At 50.7% G+C, this 16,770-nt stretch overlaps 1 protein-coding gene across 2 annotated transcripts; it reads left to right on the top strand.

Moving 5' to 3' along the window:
• Positions 1-77: 77 nt before the first annotated feature.
• Positions 78-5,931, top strand: DHRS1 (dehydrogenase/reductase 1). Of its 2 annotated transcripts, XM_047861581.1 has the most exons (9): positions 83-287; positions 705-879; positions 2,048-2,191; positions 2,352-2,431; positions 3,747-3,879; positions 4,194-4,340; positions 4,886-4,955; positions 5,271-5,351; positions 5,536-5,931. In XM_047861581.1, the coding sequence occupies exons 2-9, from the start codon at positions 730-732 to the stop codon at positions 5,670-5,672; spliced, it is 942 nt and encodes a 313-aa protein (XP_047717537.1). In that variant the 5' UTR covers positions 83-287; positions 705-729; the 3' UTR covers positions 5,673-5,931. The 2 variants fall into 2 exon arrangements, with proteins under 2 accessions (XP_047717538.1, XP_047717537.1); XM_047861582.1 differs by lacking the exon at positions 4,194-4,340 and having other exon boundaries at positions 78-287.
• Positions 5,932-16,770: the final 10,839 nt, after the last annotated feature.

Below are 16,770 nucleotides of genomic sequence, written 5' to 3'. Positions count from 1 at the left end.
GCAGCATATACGTCACGGTATTGGCGACAGCCCCTAGCCGGGTGACTGTGTGTGTCCCCAGGTCGCCCCGCCTCCAGTCGCCAGTCCTGGCCCCAGCACCGCCTCCCGTGCTCTCTGACCCTCTCCTCCAAGCCCTCCGCTGATCCCGGACGGGAACGCGGGCTGGCACCCCAGCCTCACACTCTGATCCAGTTGCAGTCACCTGGTCCCGCCCCCGCAGCCAGAATCAAAGTCCTAGAGTCCAAGGACTTCGCCGGCTAGACGGCGCCGGGACTGCAGGAGCGCAGGTAAAGGGCGCGAGCTCCCTCCTGCGTGCCCGGTCCCCGCTCTCACCCCCGACCCGGAAGCCGCCCCTCCGGGCTCAGCCCGACAGGGCCACGCCAGAGGCCAGAGCTCTGGACGCTGCGTGGACCCGCCGTTGAGGGGCTGCCGCGCTGAGCGCCCCCCACCCGGTCAACCCCTTTCAGAGAGTCCTTATAGGTGGGTAGCCCTGGACAGCCCCACCGAGCCCCCTTATTTACTTCTTGGCCTGCCAAAAAGGACGAACAGCCTTGCCCTGGGATTTGCACCGTTGTCCCGCTCTGAAACTTCTCTCTTCTCAGAGGATCCCAACGTTGGCTCCTCCTCCCTCCCGCTATCCGGGTCCCCCTTCCACACATACACAAGATGCAGGCTTCCCTCAGAGCAAGTCTTTGCTTCCACAGATTTTACCCCCTTTGCATGTGAGTCATGGCAGCTCCCATGAAGGGCCAAGTGTGCGTGGTGACCGGTGCTTCCAGAGGTATTGGCCGCGGCATCGCCTTGCAACTCTGCCAGGCAGGTGCCACAGTTTACATCACTGGCCGCCATATGGACACGCTGAGGGCCACTGCTGAGGAGGTGGGTGCTTCCTCTGGAACAAGTGGGACACACACCACCTGAGGTAGCCCTTCCCATTAACCACTCCTTCCACTAATCCCTTACCTGAAACCATTATATTCCTCCACGAAATGTGAATATTTATTCAGACTGGAATAAATGAAGCCCATAAATGACTTCAGATCAGGTCAAATTTTGCCAATAAGTGAGTTTTATGAAAAAAAAAAAAAACCCTTCTGTTTGAAACCTTCAGGGATTTTGGAATTGCAGCTGAAGGTTGTGGACCTGTGCTTTCCTTTATTTTAGGAAAGACTTTATTGAGCTGTACACTTTCACTTGACTTTTTTTTTTTTTTTTTTTTTTTTTTTTTTTTTACTGGATTTCAGTTTAAAAAAATATATTTGGTTTGCTAGGCACTGGGTGAAGCACTGGGGTTACCAAGATAAATAAGATGTCACTTCTGCTTTGGAAAGATAGGACCCAGCAGGAAATCAGAGGCAGACACAGAATGCTCTGGGAGCACGGGGGAGCAGTTAGGAGGCAAGAAGGTAAGAGGGTGGGAACTAGAGCATGGATCTGGAGAATAGGATTGGTCCTGAATCAGGTATTTCTTCTTCCTTTGAAGTTAGAGGATGGGGACTCATTTGTGAAGGGTGGGGTAGAACAGAAAGTAGAAATAGTTCATGCCTGAGAGTTTTTGATTTTTCAGTAACTAGGCAGGAGCATTGGTGATGTGAGGGTAAGAGGGCCGGGACAGAGGAGAGGTTACACGTGAGCGGTGCAGAGTGGGATCTTAGGGTGTGAACGTTGGAAATGACCAAGGATGAAGAAGAAGAGAGATATTCCTTTCGCAGGAGCATCCCCCCTTCCCTATTTGTCCCTTGCCTTCCACTAAGAGTGTACAACTACTTGCACCTGGTAGGCCTCCGTAAATGTAGATTTTAAGCTTGAGATCCCAATCTGTTTCCCTCTATAGAGAAAGGACCTAGCATTCCTGAAACTCCTCAAACAGACACCAGAGGGCGGTATTGCTCACCATATTCCCTCAGCTGCTGGCTTTGATTCCTACTTTTGCCTTCTCAGTGCCCCCTCCCCTTCTCAGCTCCTCCCAAGCTGGGAGTTGAAGAGGGTTGCCTTATGTCTCACACTCATGTGCAACTATAAGCTCATATCCCCTCTGTCTCTCCAGGCACAGTCTCGAGGGGGCCAGTGTGTGCCTGTGGTATGCGATTCAAGCCAGGAGAGTGAAGTGCAAAGCCTGTTTGAGCAAGTAGATCGGGAACAGCAGGGGCGTCTGGATGTGCTGGTCAACAACGCCTACGCTGGGGTCCTGGTACCCTATACACTTTGATTCCAGCTCCACATCCCTAACCTCCCCCTCTAACCCCTGAGTCCTGAGTCCTTATCCCCACTCATGTCCCTTTCATTATCCAGCCCCTCATACCTGCCTGCCTTTAGATCATCCAATTTACAACACTCCCTTTGCCTTCCAGGCAATTATAAATAACACTAAGAAGGCATTCTGGGAAAGCCCTGCCTCCATCTGGGATGATATCAACAATGTTGGACTCAGGTAAGTGTTCCCTTTGTCCCAGGGTCTGGGTTCCCCTCATTCACTCAGCTGAGGGCCTGGACCGTTCCTCATATGCCCGCCCTTGTTCTCTGACCTCCCCATCTCTTTCTTCTCCTTTTTGTCCCGTTTGTCTCACACCTCTGGAAAATTTCCATCTGGGTGGATCTGTACCTGGGAACATTGACTTTTACCTTGTTTCTGTCAGAACTGACACAACTGAACTTGCTCTTGGCCTCTCTCCGGCCTCACTCTGCACATCCAAGTGCGTGATCGGAAGGAAGCCTCCCTCTTTGAATAATGCACACCACCTGTAGTTGATATTAACCAAAAAAAAGAAATTCTTTTGTCTTAGATCAAGAGAAGGTCAATGAGGGTGAGTGCCAGCCATGTTAGCCTCCACATCCTCACTCCAGATCCACAGGCAAGGGCACTCCAACATCAGAGTTACACATACATCTGCATGGGAGTGAGATGAAACACAGCACGAAGAGTTCACCTAGCATGACGCACCACTTGTGTCTCTTTTTTATTGTTGGAACGGTAGTGCCCTCTCAGAAACTGCATTCCATGGGGGTGTGATCAGCCACCTGTGGGAGTAACTAAGAGATTATCTGAAAATCTGTGCCTAAAGCATTTTAAGAACACCCACAGCTTCTTGTGGAAATACCAAGGAAGCAGGATTAGAATCCAGTTGTGATTTCCAAGGCAGAAGAAAGATTATGAGGACAGAGTGGGATGGTCAGCCAAGAGGCAAGAAAAGAAAACCTAAAATGCTGATAATTGGCAATTATGGCCCACATGCTTAGCCTTCCAAAGAGACGCCTTCCACTCCCTCATCTCTTGCAGGTCAGAGTTTTGAGCCTGGGCAGAGGCCCAGGCCTTGGTCCCTGAGCCATGATGAATTTTCCAAGATAAAAGCCATTTTGTGAGCCTCTGGGAAGCCCACCAACATGTCCTCACCTCTCCCCCCACTCACGTACACATTTACTGTGCCTTTCCTTTGCATTACCTTAGATTGGGCTTTCCTTTTGAAACTATAATTCTCTCTACCTGTTTTCACTTGGAGGATCCTGTTTCCCATGCAAATGAAATGTTTTTCTGGTTACCGAGTATATGTGTGCTGGTTTTTCCCTACATAGGAGAATGGAAAACTGAGTTTTTCCTTTACACGCATCCATTGGTGGTTCCTTTTACCACTGTTGCTCTCAGGAAGTGGCCTCTAGCCCTAGAGGGCAGAGGAAGCTGCCAGGGCTACAGCAGCCAGGCCAGCAGTGAACATAATGTATTCCTTCTCTTTCCTTGCCCCACCTTCTAGAGGTCACTACTTGTGCTCAGTGTATGGAGCACGGCTCATGGTACCAGCTGGCCGGGGACTCATCGTGGTCATCTCTTCCATTGGGGGGCTGCAGTATCTCTTCAATGTCCCCTATGGTGTTGGCAAAGCTGCGGTGAGGACCCAGGAGCACAGGGGTTAGGGAGGCATCAGACAGTGATGGTACCCATAGCTCAGGAGATCTGATCCCCAATGATCAGAGTAGTAAGGCCCACTGGCCCCCACCTCTCCCTCTGCCCCTTCATAAACAGTTCCTTTGCCTGGGCTCCCCTTGGGTGGCCAGGGTAGGCAGCACACTGGGGAAGGTGGACAGCTGAGACAGGGCTCCTGAGAAGGGCTGGGGCATCCTCAGCAGAAGCAAGGAAGGCAGGGGAGGAAGGTGATGTGGCCGGGCGCCCTGGCTCTCCCCTGCCTTCTGTCCTTCTACAGTGCGACAGGCTGGCTGCTGACTGTGCCCAGGAGCTGCGGCGCCACGGGGTCAGCTATGTGTCTCTGTGGCCAGGGTTGGTGCAGACAGAACTACTGAAGGAGGTTGTGATGAAAAACAACAATGCTGATGATCCCTTGTTGAAGCAGGTTGGCAGGGGGAGGGCGAGGGAGTCAGGGAACACAAAGGAATCAGCCTCTCCATCCTCAATGACAAGACAGTAACAAAGAGGAAATACCCAGGTGCCTACTGTGGCAGGAGCAGGGCCGAGCAGCATACACACATTATGTCCTTTCATCCAGCAAAGGAGATATTATCTCCATTTTGCAGATGGCAATTCTGAAACCTGGAAAGGTTAGAAACTTGCTCAAGGTCATGTATGCCATAAATGGAAAAGCTTCCTTCCCCTAAGCCCATGCTGGTGACCCCTGCCCTGAACTAACCTAGAAGGTCCAGACATAGTTGACATCCCAAGATCCTTCCACTTAGGAAAGGCAGTGGGTCCTGGTGCCAGGGTACAGGATGTACCTGGATGTAGGGAAGAGTGGCTCAAGCATCTTCTAAGATTCTGGGTCCTGCAGGTGCAGTGATGAGGGAGGGCCTGTCTCTCTTGGAATAGAAGCTAAAAGTGGGAAAGAAATTCGGGCAGTTCTCTTGGAAATTAACCCTTAACTTCTCTGCCCCTGTGTTTCAGTTCAGATCTGATTTCAGCTCTGCAGAGACCACAGAAATGAGTGGCAAATGTGTGGTGGCTTTGGCAACAGGTAAAGCAGTTGGGGGCAGGTGGTAACAAGAAAGGGCATGGAGAATCTGCAGGGTGGTGGTAGCCAGTTCTGGGTCCTGGCTCAGGAGGTGGTTGAGGAATATGCCCTTCTTTTCTCCGGCTTCTGGAGACCCTATGTGGGCCCAGTTTGAGGTTTGGGAGCCGCAGGAAGTATAGCCAGGAGTCAGAGGCCTAGGAATAGAAAGAAAGAATTCTGGGCACCGAAGCCTGTTTCAGTGGTGCCCTGTCCCACTGGGCCCAAACCTTGTCACACTGCATCACTGCCATGCCTTCTCAGCTGTATTTGTGCCCACAGACCCCAATATCCTGAGCCTGAGTGGGAAGGTGCTGCCATCTTGTGACCTTGCTCGACGCTATGGCCTTCGGGATGTGGATGGTAAGAGCTCTGGCCCAGCAGCCAGCCTGGACCTCCCTTCCTCCGTTCCCTGCTCACTTCACCTTCTCCCACATTTTCTCCCCATTCCTCCCTCACATCCCACTCAGGCTCTTTAGCCTAGGCGGAGGTGTCTGAGGAGTGGGAAATGACAGTGTAACCCTTCTCTTCTTCCTGTGGTCCACAGGCCGCCCCGTCCAAGACTATTTGTCTTTGAGCTCAGTTCTCTCTCATGTCTCCACCATGGGCTGGCTGGCCTCCTACTTGCCTGGCTTCCTCCGTATGCCCAAGTGGATTATGACCCTCTACACTAGCAAATTCTAACCCTCCTGGCCTGACCTCACAACTGTTCTCCCTTGGGCTATGTGGTAGGGCCTGACTCCGTGAAACAAGTCAGCCTCTCCTGCCTACCTCATACCCTTGATATGAAGAGAAGACCTCCACTGTATGTCCTGGGTGAGCCCTCGGGGCCCTTAGATACTTCTTTATGCCTTAATTTTACTTGCCCCTACATTTTACTTTTTGCCTTAGTATTGAAAAACATCCTGCAGGCTAATAAAAGTCTCATTTCTCTTTCAACAAATTTTTGACTGCTGGTTCTGTCTGTGCTTAGCCAGTGTTAAGTACTTGAGAGAAAGACTCCAAGACATACATGCAAGCTGTTTAGGTCCTCAAGGAGCTTGCTAGGACAAGGCCCCTTTCCTCCACATCTGTTCCTACTCTTCCCTCTAGAGCTGCCCAGCTCAAGGGCACCTGCTCTTCAGCTGCAAGGCCTGTTTCCACACCTCAGCTGGGAAGCATGGTCCCTCCCCAACCAGAAGCTGGCACACCCCTATCTCTCAGTACTTTTCCACCCCCTCATTCCACCATCTCTTTAGGGATGCCTGCTGCCTTCCAGCTGGGCCTGCTTTTGGCACAGCAAGGGCAGATTCCTTGGTATTTACGATTTCCTGGAATTTGGGAGGAAAGTACTGGCCGAATCCAAGTGAGAGGCAGAGGCCGATGGCACCGACACACCCATCCTTCCTTGCAGGATGGTTCCACCTGAAGTGCTCCCTGAGGAATTGACTGCAAGGAATAGCCTTGCCTGCTCCAGGGGCTGTCCCAGCCTGAGGCAAGGCAACAGGGGGTGTGTTCCAAAGGGGAGCCCAGGACCGTTCTGAGGGAGCCTTCCTGGCAGCAGCCTAGAGGGCCATCCACGTAATGGGACAGCTGCTGTCAGTCTAGTCTTTCTAATCTTTGAAAAAGGCAAAGTGAGAGCTGACATTTCCCAAAGCTGCCCATAGCATGTGCAAAAGCCATGACCTTCCTGTAGCTTTCTGGGGACAGCGCTGCTTACTGTTCCAGTTGTGTGCGAAGGGCAGCTCACTGGCTTGCAAAAGAGCTGACTATGTGCTTCTCTTCCAGCTCTGCAGTCAGTGGTGACTTCATATTTGTTGCTTGAATTTAGCCACAGTGAGAGTGTATATGCCGTAGAAACCAACAAAAGCTACTAATTAGGGCTTTTTGTTTTGTTTTGTTTTGTTTTTTAGAGAGAGCTGGCTTAGCAGGTGACTGGAACTAACCAAACACCCATCTATTATTTTTTTCAATGCTTATTTATTTATTTATTTATTTATTTTAATTTTTTTTTCAACGTTTATTTATTTTTGGGACAGAGAGAGACAGAGCATGAACGGGGGAGGGGCAGAGAGAGAGGGAGACACAGAATCGGAAACAGGCTCCAGGCTCTGAGCCATCAGCCCAGAGCCCGACGCGGGGCTCGAACTCACGGACCGCGAGATCGTGACCTGGCTGAAGTCGGACGCTTAACCGACTGCGCCACCCAGGCGCCCCTGAATGCTTATTCATTTTTGAGAGAAAGTGTGAGTGGGGGAGATGCAGGGGGTGGGGGCGGGCAGAGGCTCCAAAGCAGGCTCCACGCTGACAGCAGTGAGCCTGATGTGGGGCTTGAACCCCCCAACTGCGAGATCACAACCCGTGCCGAAGTCGGTTGCTCAACTGACAGCCATCCAGACACCCCGCAAGCACCCCATTTAGATGACAGTGATCAGATAGCCTCACCACCCTCTCACCCTCTTCCACTTACCACCCTAAGTTCCTATTATCTCCTAAGGTCTGTGAGGGGCAGAGGCATTGTCTATATGCTATGATAAGAATAAGGGCCTCCAGATCTCCTGCAGCCTTTCACAGCCATCATTAGAACAAATCCTTGGGCAATGGCATCGTCTCCTAAAGGCTGCAAAGTATTATGGGAAGAGTATGGGCTTCAGAGTCATGCAAATGTATATACAAATTTTAACTCCATCACTCTGGGAATGTAATGAAATAACATGTATAAAACGCCAGGCACTAGGTAGCCATCGAAGTTGTCAGTTCCTTCTCACAACAAATATTTAAGAGCGTGCTCTGCACCAGTCACCATTCTTGGCTCTGGGGGCACAGAGCATAAGACAAACCAGGTCCTGGCCCACAAAGGACTTCCACTTCAGCCCTGGAAGACCTTAGAAGTCATCTAGACCTTCCACTGATGGGAGGAAGTGAGTGAACTGAGGCCCCAAGGGTCCACACTGTGTGGAGTTAGACCTCAGTCCTGGTATCCCCAGAAAACAGAGGGTACAGTGTTCTCTCCAGAACACCACCCTGCTTCTCTCCAACAAGCTTGGAAACATAAGCAAGAGTACAGAGCTCTGAGGGAATGAAACGTGGACAGTGAGTTTTGATTGGAGGTAGAAGAGAAACAAGATCTAAGAAACTCAATAGTAGAGAGGCTCAGGACATTGAGGGGGGATCAATGTTCATTCAAAAAAAAAAAGTTTATTTAATGCCCATCCTCTTCCCAGCACCGTGCCAGGCACCAGGGAAGACTATTTAAGTCCGTGAGAACAGTGCTATAGCCAAGTTTACACAGAGTACCCCGAAAATACAGGAAGAAGCAACTAGAGAACTGGAAGGAAGTGAAATTGGCCAGAGACTTCCTCCAGCAAGGGCTGGACCAAGGGGTGGATTCCAGCTTTCAGGACAAGTCACTGAGGAAGAGTCCCCATCAACCCTTAAAGGCCCCTTTGGGTGACGTGAGAGTGGGGTGGGGATCCAGGCAAGGTGAAAGAAAAGCCCACATGAGGGCCCCACAGGAGCCCAAGCTCAGCGGACAAATCAAGATGAGGTGGTTGGGCCCAGGCCTGCCCTTTTTCCTTCCTCATCCTGGTTCCTACCCATCCTGTCCTAACCAGAGGCCTTGACACTCTCTCTGAGACATTTCCTGAGGCCCTTCAGTTCCCTGGCCCCCCCATCCCTGGGCAGAGCCCCCACAGTGAGCTCAGAAATTGCTTCATTGCAGCCTGCCCCCCATCCCGTCTGGTTCCTGGTCCTTGTCCCCTTGGCTGGTCTACCCCTCCACAAAGCCCCTCTCCTGGGTCCCTCTGCCTATGCCTTCTCAGCCCCCCACCCCATCCTTCCACTGCTCCTGCTGTCCCTCCGGCCCATCCTCCCCGGCCCTCTCCCTGGGCCCTGTGCTGAGTCTTCTCCCTACCCTTCCATCTCCCAGGCAGCTGGTGTCGGTTGCAGCCTCCTCTGCGCCCTGCCCTGGGCAGGGAAGGGCAGATGGGTACAGGCAGGCCTGTAACACACAGGTCTGGCTCTCAAAGTGCTTTTGGTTATCATCAGGAGACAATCAGACAACCACGGGGAGCCCCAGAGTGGGGACTCAAAGAAGCAGGAGGGGTCAGCATAGCTGGCTGCCCCCGTGAGGCCACACCCAACTCCAATTCCTTTCAGGTTTCACCTTCTGGGGAGTATTGCAACATTGTCATCCCTGCCTTTCCCTGCAAAACCTCATCTCTGTCTCAGTTCCTGCCACCAGGTATCCAGGGGCACCGTTGCTCATCTCAGCCCTGATCCCTTCCTGACGTATGCCTCAGCCAGCCGCCCACGCCACATGCAATCCCGGGTGCCCCTGCCCAGGGACCTTCACAGAGCCTTGGGGCTTACTGTTTGACCAGGCTGACCTGGCCTATGTTAAGCTCATGTTGAGCTGCAGAGACAGAATCTGCCCTGAGCGGGGCCTAAGGACAGGAACAGGCTGGCCCCTCTCTGGGTGAGTCCCACTGGCCTTGTACCAAGGTGCCCCAGGGTGCTTAGAAGTAGGCCAGCTTGCTTGGAGTAAGGTCAAGGGGTCCAGAGTCTGCCTCGACTTGTGTGCCAGAAGAGCAGAGGAACTGGAAGCTGCTTGTGCTTACCTTGATAATGGGAGAATCTAGGCAAGAAAAGGGCCCCTGTTTAGGCCCTTGGACATGGAGGAGCCTGTGAGAAATGTTGTGTAAGAGGCAGAGGGAGGAAGTAGGGTCAGCTTGGTGCAGTTTCTGTTAGCAACTACAGACACGTATGCACCTGTACTCCAGTGAGCAGATCTTGGCTCCCCCCTTCTTGAAGAGGTGGTTCCAGAAGAAACAAGCAAAGCCAGAACTCCATAAACAAACAGCGCCCGGCATCCCCAGAGGGGCTCGTGTAGGAGGGAGCAAAGGTGACTCAGCTCTGGACCTTCACTGTCCCTTTAACACAGCTGAGACAGCCAGAGACTTGTGTTATTGTTGGGGCTGAGAGAATTCGTGTTTGTTGAGCACCAGCTAACTGCTCTGCCTAAGTCTTACTTAATCTTTCCACATCTGCCATATGAGGTAAGTATTCTCTTACAGCTTTAGAAACTGAGGCTCAGAAAAGTTGAGGTACTTGTCCAGATTACAAGGTTGTTTTTTTTTTTTTTTTTAAGATTATTTATTTCAAGAGAGAGAGAAGGCAGGAGAGGGGCAGAGAGAGAGAATCCCAAGCAGGGTCCTCACTGTCAGGGTGGAGTTTAACATGGGGCTCAAACCCATGACCTGAGCCGAAGTCAAGAGTCAGACACTTTGGGGCCCCTGGGTGGCTCAGCTGGTTAGGCGTCCAACTCTTGATTTCAACTCAGGTCATGATCTCACAGTTCGTGAGTTCAAGCCCCACATCAGGCTCCATGCTGACAGTGTGGAGCCTGCTTGGAATTCTCTCTCTCCCTCTCTCTCTCTGCCCCTCCTCCGCTCATGCTATCTCTTGCAAATAAATAAACTTTCTTTATAAGAGAGAGAGGGGCGCCTGGGTGGCTCAGTCGGTTAAGCGTCTGACCGGCTCAGGTCATGATATCACAGTCCGTGAGTTCGAGCCCCGCATTGGGCTCTGTGCTAACAGCTCAGAGCCTGGAGCCTGCTTTGGATTCTGTGTCTCCATCTCTCCCTGACCCTCCCCCATTCATGCTTTGTCTCTCTCTCTCTCAAAAATAAATAAACATTAAAAAAATTTTTTGAAAGAGAGAGAGAGACAGAGAAAGAGAGATAGCCGACTGAGCCACCCAGGCACCTTGGGTTGCAAGTCTTTATAGGAAAAGAGTGTGGCTTCAACGTATGACTCTAGAGGGCGAGGTCTTTCCCCCACATTCCCCTGTCTCTGCTGCTTCATTTTTTGGGGAGTTGGTTTCATTTTGGTTTTGGAGGACCTTTTCTTTTTGGCAAAGAGGGTTGGAGATTGGGCAGAATGGTGAAAGCATTCCCAAATTCACTCAACCCAAAGGTGTCCTGGCCAAATTTAGAGTTGCCCTTCTCTCATTTTGACTATATTTCCTTCCATGCCTCTGCTCCAGCTGTTCTGGTCCCTGAGGTGCTGCCTCCCCCCAACCCCAGCCCCATTTCTACCTGCCAGAATTTTTTCTCACGAGGCTCGTCTCAACCTCCTAGAACCTTCTACCCTCTTCTATTGCTCCTGCCCTTTTCTGGGGGACCTATGACAATCACTTGCCTCTTGACTAGTGTCAGAGCCATAGATGTCCTCATACCATCCCCTAGATAAGGCTGACAGCCCCCCAGGTCAGGGGTTGGGTCTTAGACACTTCACACCTCCTACACACACACACACACACACACACACACACACACCCACATACACACACACATTCACAGAATGTTTGAACCCTGCAGACAGAACAGAACAGTGCCTGGAGTGTCCACACCACCCAGTGTGTGGCTGAGCTCACAAGCCTGACGGGAGCCACAGGTGAGGGCCCCACTTCCCTACCTGGAGTCAGGTGGACTGGGCCAGCCTATGTGCCCAGGACCAACCCTCCCCAGACTGCTGCTCTCTAGTATTCCTCAGCACTTGGCCTCGTCCCACTCACAACACACACCTCAGCCTCCATGCCCTGTGCTCAGGGCTGCCAGCTGTGGGGGTCCTGGGGACCTCTGCGGGGGCAGGCCCCTTGGAGGCTGGCCAACCCAAGACAAGTTCCCGAAACCTCTACTCCAGGACGTCCCTGCCCTCCGCACCCGCCCCCCCCCCCCACCCCCTGCTGAACTCAAACCTGAGTCATGATTGAGTGCACAAGGGGACTGGCACACAATACTGCTCCTGTCAACAATTCCACATATTCTCTTTCCTTGCTTGAAATTCTGAGGTTCCACAGCACTCCCTGTCCATTTCCTGCCCTGTCACTCAGACCTGCCCATGAGGCCTGAAGTGCAGCCATCCCTGACCACCCCTCCCTACCACCTTGCCCTAAGCTCCCCCACCCTGGGATCTAAGAGTCTTGGCTCCTCTCCTAATCCCTGCCCCAGCCCAGTGGGGTTCAGTGTGCTTGATCTGACCTTCACTGCTCACCATTCATTCATTTAGTCATTCATTCTCTCCCAGGATTCCCATCACCACCACCAACTGTAGGTCAATACCTTGTTTAATTCTCCTTGGGGCACTTATGACTGGCTAAAATAATCTCTTGTATGTATTTGCCTCTACAGGGTTTGTCTCCCAGATTCAAGTATAAGCTCAGTGAGAGCAGGGGCCTTGGCAGTCTTGGTCACTGCTATGGGGTAAGCTGTTCTGAGGCTCCGTAATTATTGCTTCATAATTGGCTGGATTATGTAAATATTGAGCAACCACTGTGGCACCAGGCTAGGTGAGGGGACATGCAGTCCAACTATCCTCCTTGGGTAGTTCACAGTGAGAGTAGAAATGGGGTTGTTTCACCCCACAGAATGAGCTAGAATGCAGGCACCACAGGCCCCACTGCTGGAGAAGCATAGAGGAAGTGTGCCGCCAGCCCCAAGCCAGGGCTCCTGCCCCACACCAACAGCCCCAGCTCTAAGCTCACTCCCCTGGGAAATCTTACCCCCTTCCCTGGATAGGGCAGGTTCCCCCACCCATGGGACATACCCAGCACTACATCCCTCTCTTTAAGGGCATAACTGTAGCCTTACACTTGTTTACACAGTTACGTGACTGCTTCTCTACACCATTTCCATCATCCAGAAAGTTTTACTGGACAGCCCTACTCTGGGCCATTAACTCCATGAGGGTAGGGGCTGGGCCTGTGTTTGCCTCACCACCACGGCCCCCATGCCTATCATTGTGTCCAGCACAGAGGGCACTCAGTTGCTATCTGTTGAATGAATGAATGGGACAGGGAAGGAGTAAGGGTTGGATCTACCCCAAGGTCCGCCCACCACCTTCTTTCTGGGACTACTTGTTCACCCTCTGTATTCATTTACCAATCACCCCTTCTTGGTCCAGACACTCACAGTCAAGGCTTCTGTTTCTCACGTGGGCATAGAACCTCAGGGCTGCTGCCTCCTGGCACTACTCACATTTCCTATGCCCTACAGCCAAAGCACCCCCTGGAGTTGTGCAGTGATGGTTGCCACTTGCGAGCTTCTTGGCCATATTCCCAACTCCACCCATGCTCTTGACATAGGCATGCCGGGTCCCAGGACCCAGAGGGGGTTCCACAGGACCAGCCAAGAGGGTCCTTGGCCTCACATAGGATTGAATTCAAAGTTGAGCCTGGAGGAGGTAAGAGCAGAGTTTACTGAACAGTGTAAGTGATAGAGTATAGCAGATGGGGTATCTGTGAGACTCAGAAAAGAAGAAGTGAGTCTCTCCATCGCCTGAGCTTAGGGGTTTATATTGGAAAGGGGTCCAAGGGACATGTTCTTTCAGGCATCCAGGGTAGGGGCCCATCAAAGGCAAGTGTCAGGCGTTATTCCATAAACCACAGAAGGTAGCAAGTATTGACGCCAGTGTCCGTGGAAGTTTGTTTGAAGCTAATGTCCTGGAACATGTTTAGGATCTGGTTCTTCTCATGTTATCAGGTGTGCAGGGGTCTAGGATGAAAGTCAAAGAATGATTAACTTTCTAGCCTCCCTCTTGGAAAGGGAGCACAGCTTCTTTGGTTTACTCAAATGCAAGGGGAAATATAGAGCATGAGTAAGTGGGGTCTAGCACGGAAACAGCAGAAATGGAGCCTTTCTAAAGTGGAGTCCTTTCAGCTTCCCTATCTCACTCTGAGCAATTTTAAGGCAATGCTGTCCTCTTCACCAAACCTGTGCAGTGCCTGGCTCCTGTAAGAAAGAAAGGCTCCAGTTCTGGCTCAGGGAGTTTTTCCAGCTTTTCAGCCCCACTTCCTGGTTGCTTTCCCTGCATCTCTTCCCCCATAAAACACCAACATGAGTCAGCATCCACTGTGCCCTGGCTCTATCATAGGGACTTTCCCTTTGAGGCCATTCTGTCTTTTGGGCCTGCTCTCCCTTCTCATCAGCTAGCTGGTTCCCCCCTTTCCCCCAGCCCAGAAGTGTGCTATGGGCATATGGTGGCACTGCTGGCCATTGAGGAATTCTCCCAGCCTGGCAGAAGCAACTGGGGAAGAGGAAAAAAAGAAAAAAATCCAATCGCTCAGACCAAGTGCCCAAGGAAACCCAGGACTCTGGGGGAATGGGCAGTATAGAGGATCTTCTTGGGTTTTGAATCATCTGATCCCTGCTCCATCCCAAGGGTCAGAACCTTTCAGAACTTTGGGGCGGGTCCTTGAATGCCCTCTACCACATTGTCAAAAAGTGGTTGAACAACATATGCTTGATTATCTCCCATGATGGTAAGCTCACAACTCACTCCATTTTTGGAAAGCTTTAATTATTAGAAAGTCCTTCCTTATAACGAGTCTATATCCACTCATTGACACCCGCCCCCCCCACTCCTCCTCACAGTCCTCTCTACTCCCTGTATTTCTAGGAGATGATAACCTCCTTCCCCGTACCCGTGGCTGGAGAGTTTAAAGTAGGAAGATCAAAGCTGTACGCTTTTAGTATATATGTTGTGCTTCATTGACAAGTTTTACAAGAAGAAAAACGAAACATTAGGAGTTTAAGAAAAGAAATTGTAAAACGTTATATATCACCAGATCTAGAACAAACTCCCCTTGACCTCAATCTGAGTCAATGTCCCTTCTGTGGGCCCCTGGGCCCCTATCCTACTTTAGCTTACATACTGGCATGTCTGTCTCACCCATGAGAACTGTTCTGTCCAGTACTAGCCACTAGCGCCATGTGGCTGTTTAAATGGAAATAAATTAAAATTGAATTAGATTAAAAATGTGTTTCCACAGTTGCACTAGCCACATTTCAAGGGCTCACTAGCTACATAGGGCTAGTGGTGACCATACTGGATGGCACAGACATTGAACGTTTCAACACGGCAGAAAGTTGTCTAGTCTAGCCCAGCACTGCACTAAGTCTAGCTCCTAGCCAAGATTTAAATGGGGCCCCGACCCAGGGCTCATGGTCTTCTTCCTCCCTCCAAACCATCTCTGGTCCATGACTGGCTCAGGGTTCTAGGGACATTGTAAATGTGTGTGTGTGTGTGTGTGTGTGTGTGTGCGCGCGCGCGCGCGCATTGGGGAGTGGTTGCAGAGAAATAATCGGCAGGGGAAGAGGTGGTCAGCATGAAGAGAACCAGGCTTCCAGGCCTCAAGAAGCTGAAATTTGAGCTTCTGGTAATGCCCACTACATAGGTGGGAGCAGCCACCCAGGCTTTGGGTTGAATTCTGGCTGTGTTTCCTCCCAGCTGTATGACCTTGGGCAAGCCTCTTAACCTCTGTGAAACCACTGTATGCATTCTTTTCTCATTATAAAATATGGATACTAATACCAACTTCATATAGGTAGTGATTACATTAAATAAGATGTCTAAGGGTTCAGTTGGTATTCAATTATTGCTTATTCCTTTTTCTACATAGAGGGCAGTAAAATCTCTTCCTTAAACATCATTCAGATCATAACCCTCAGGCACCTGTGTGGTTCCCACTTATCACACACAGGAGACCAAATATAACTCCTGACAGCTCCCTTTGCCTTAAAGCAGGAGGCCTGTCATTCATTCCATTGCTCTTATCTCCAAAAGCACCTGGCTCTACTGCTATCTGCCAGCCGGCCAAGTCTGTTCTCCCCCTCCTTCACGTCACAGTGCATGCCTGAAATGCCCTTCCTGCCCTCTCTTTCCTAAACCAGGCCCTGCCTTCTCAGAAGCAGATTCTGTCATGAGACTCACTTCCTCTCTTAAGCCTACTTGATTCAACCTTCCCAGTTTCAAGATTGCTAATCACTAAGAAGTATTTCATGCCTACTTTGGCTTTCAACCATCCCCTTTCCTCCTCCCTTGGTGACTAGGATATAAGACTGGCAAATCTGCGTCTGTGGGCATCTGTGTTCCCAGCTGTCTGGTTGCACATGTGAGTGTGTACAGAAGCAAACAAAGGGCTAGTGAGGTGGGAGAGCTGGACCAGACCAGACACAGGTCCCATTTGGCCACTTACGACATGGATGGCCCTTAGCAAGTTACTTAGTCTTTCTGAGCCTCAATGTCCTGAATATTTATCATAAAAATTAGAAATAATAATAATAATATTACTACTATTACTATTTACTGAGCCCTTACTCGGTATAGACACTGCTCTAAGCTAAGCATTCACATTAAGTCCTTTTATCTAATCTTCACTTGAACTGTCACCGGTAGTGATATTTTTTCTATGTTACTACTGAAGAAACGGAGACACAAGGGAAACTCAACACAGAGGGTTAAGTACCTTTCCAAGATCACACAGCTAGTAAGTGGCCAAACCAGGATCTGCACCCAGGTACCCAACAGTCCATGTTTATAAGCACTCTGCTTACTGCCTCCACATGTGATCCTTTGTGCATGCAAAACTCGTGCACAAAGACAACCAAGAAGTGGTGGGACTCTTTCCTCACTGGGACCACAAGTACACGAGGCCAGTAAAAGTGTCTCTTCTCCTCTGTCATTTGTTACAGAGCCCAGGAAGGACAGACTATATAGTGGGCAGTTTGTATACATTTCCAGGACCTGAGAAAAATGTGGAAGAAATATAAAGAATTTAAAGCCATGCATTCTTAAATATGAGCTATGAACACATGCCACATGGACACACACTTCTCACAAATACATCACATATGCTCACTCATGCATATGCACTCACTGGCCACCTTGAACCCCATGAAGGCTCTCCAGGAAACCTTTCTGAGCTGGCCCAGGAGCCACAGAAGGCTTTTAGGCAGAGATG

The sequence above is a fragment of the Prionailurus viverrinus genome, chromosome B3 (assembly GCF_022837055.1).
Source record: "Prionailurus viverrinus isolate Anna chromosome B3, UM_Priviv_1.0, whole genome shotgun sequence".
Classification (NCBI taxonomy): Eukaryota; Metazoa; Chordata; class Mammalia; order Carnivora; family Felidae; genus Prionailurus; species Prionailurus viverrinus.
Note: the sequence above shows the minus strand (reverse complement) of the source record. Positions and strands in the feature narration are given on the sequence as shown.

Bases quoted from the DNA above. Each gene is read 5' to 3' on its own strand.
- DHRS1 (XM_047861581.1), top strand. From the start codon at position 730: ATGGCAGCTCCCATGAAGGGCCAAGTGTGCGTGGTGACCGGTGCTTCC. The intron at 2,192-2,351 runs GTACCCTATACA...TTTGCCTTCCAG, and splicing joins ACGCCTACGCTGGGGTCCTG to GCAATTATAAATAACACTAA. The intron at 4,956-5,270 runs GTAAAGCAGTTG...TTGTGCCCACAG, and splicing joins TGTGGTGGCTTTGGCAACAG to ACCCCAATATCCTGAGCCTG.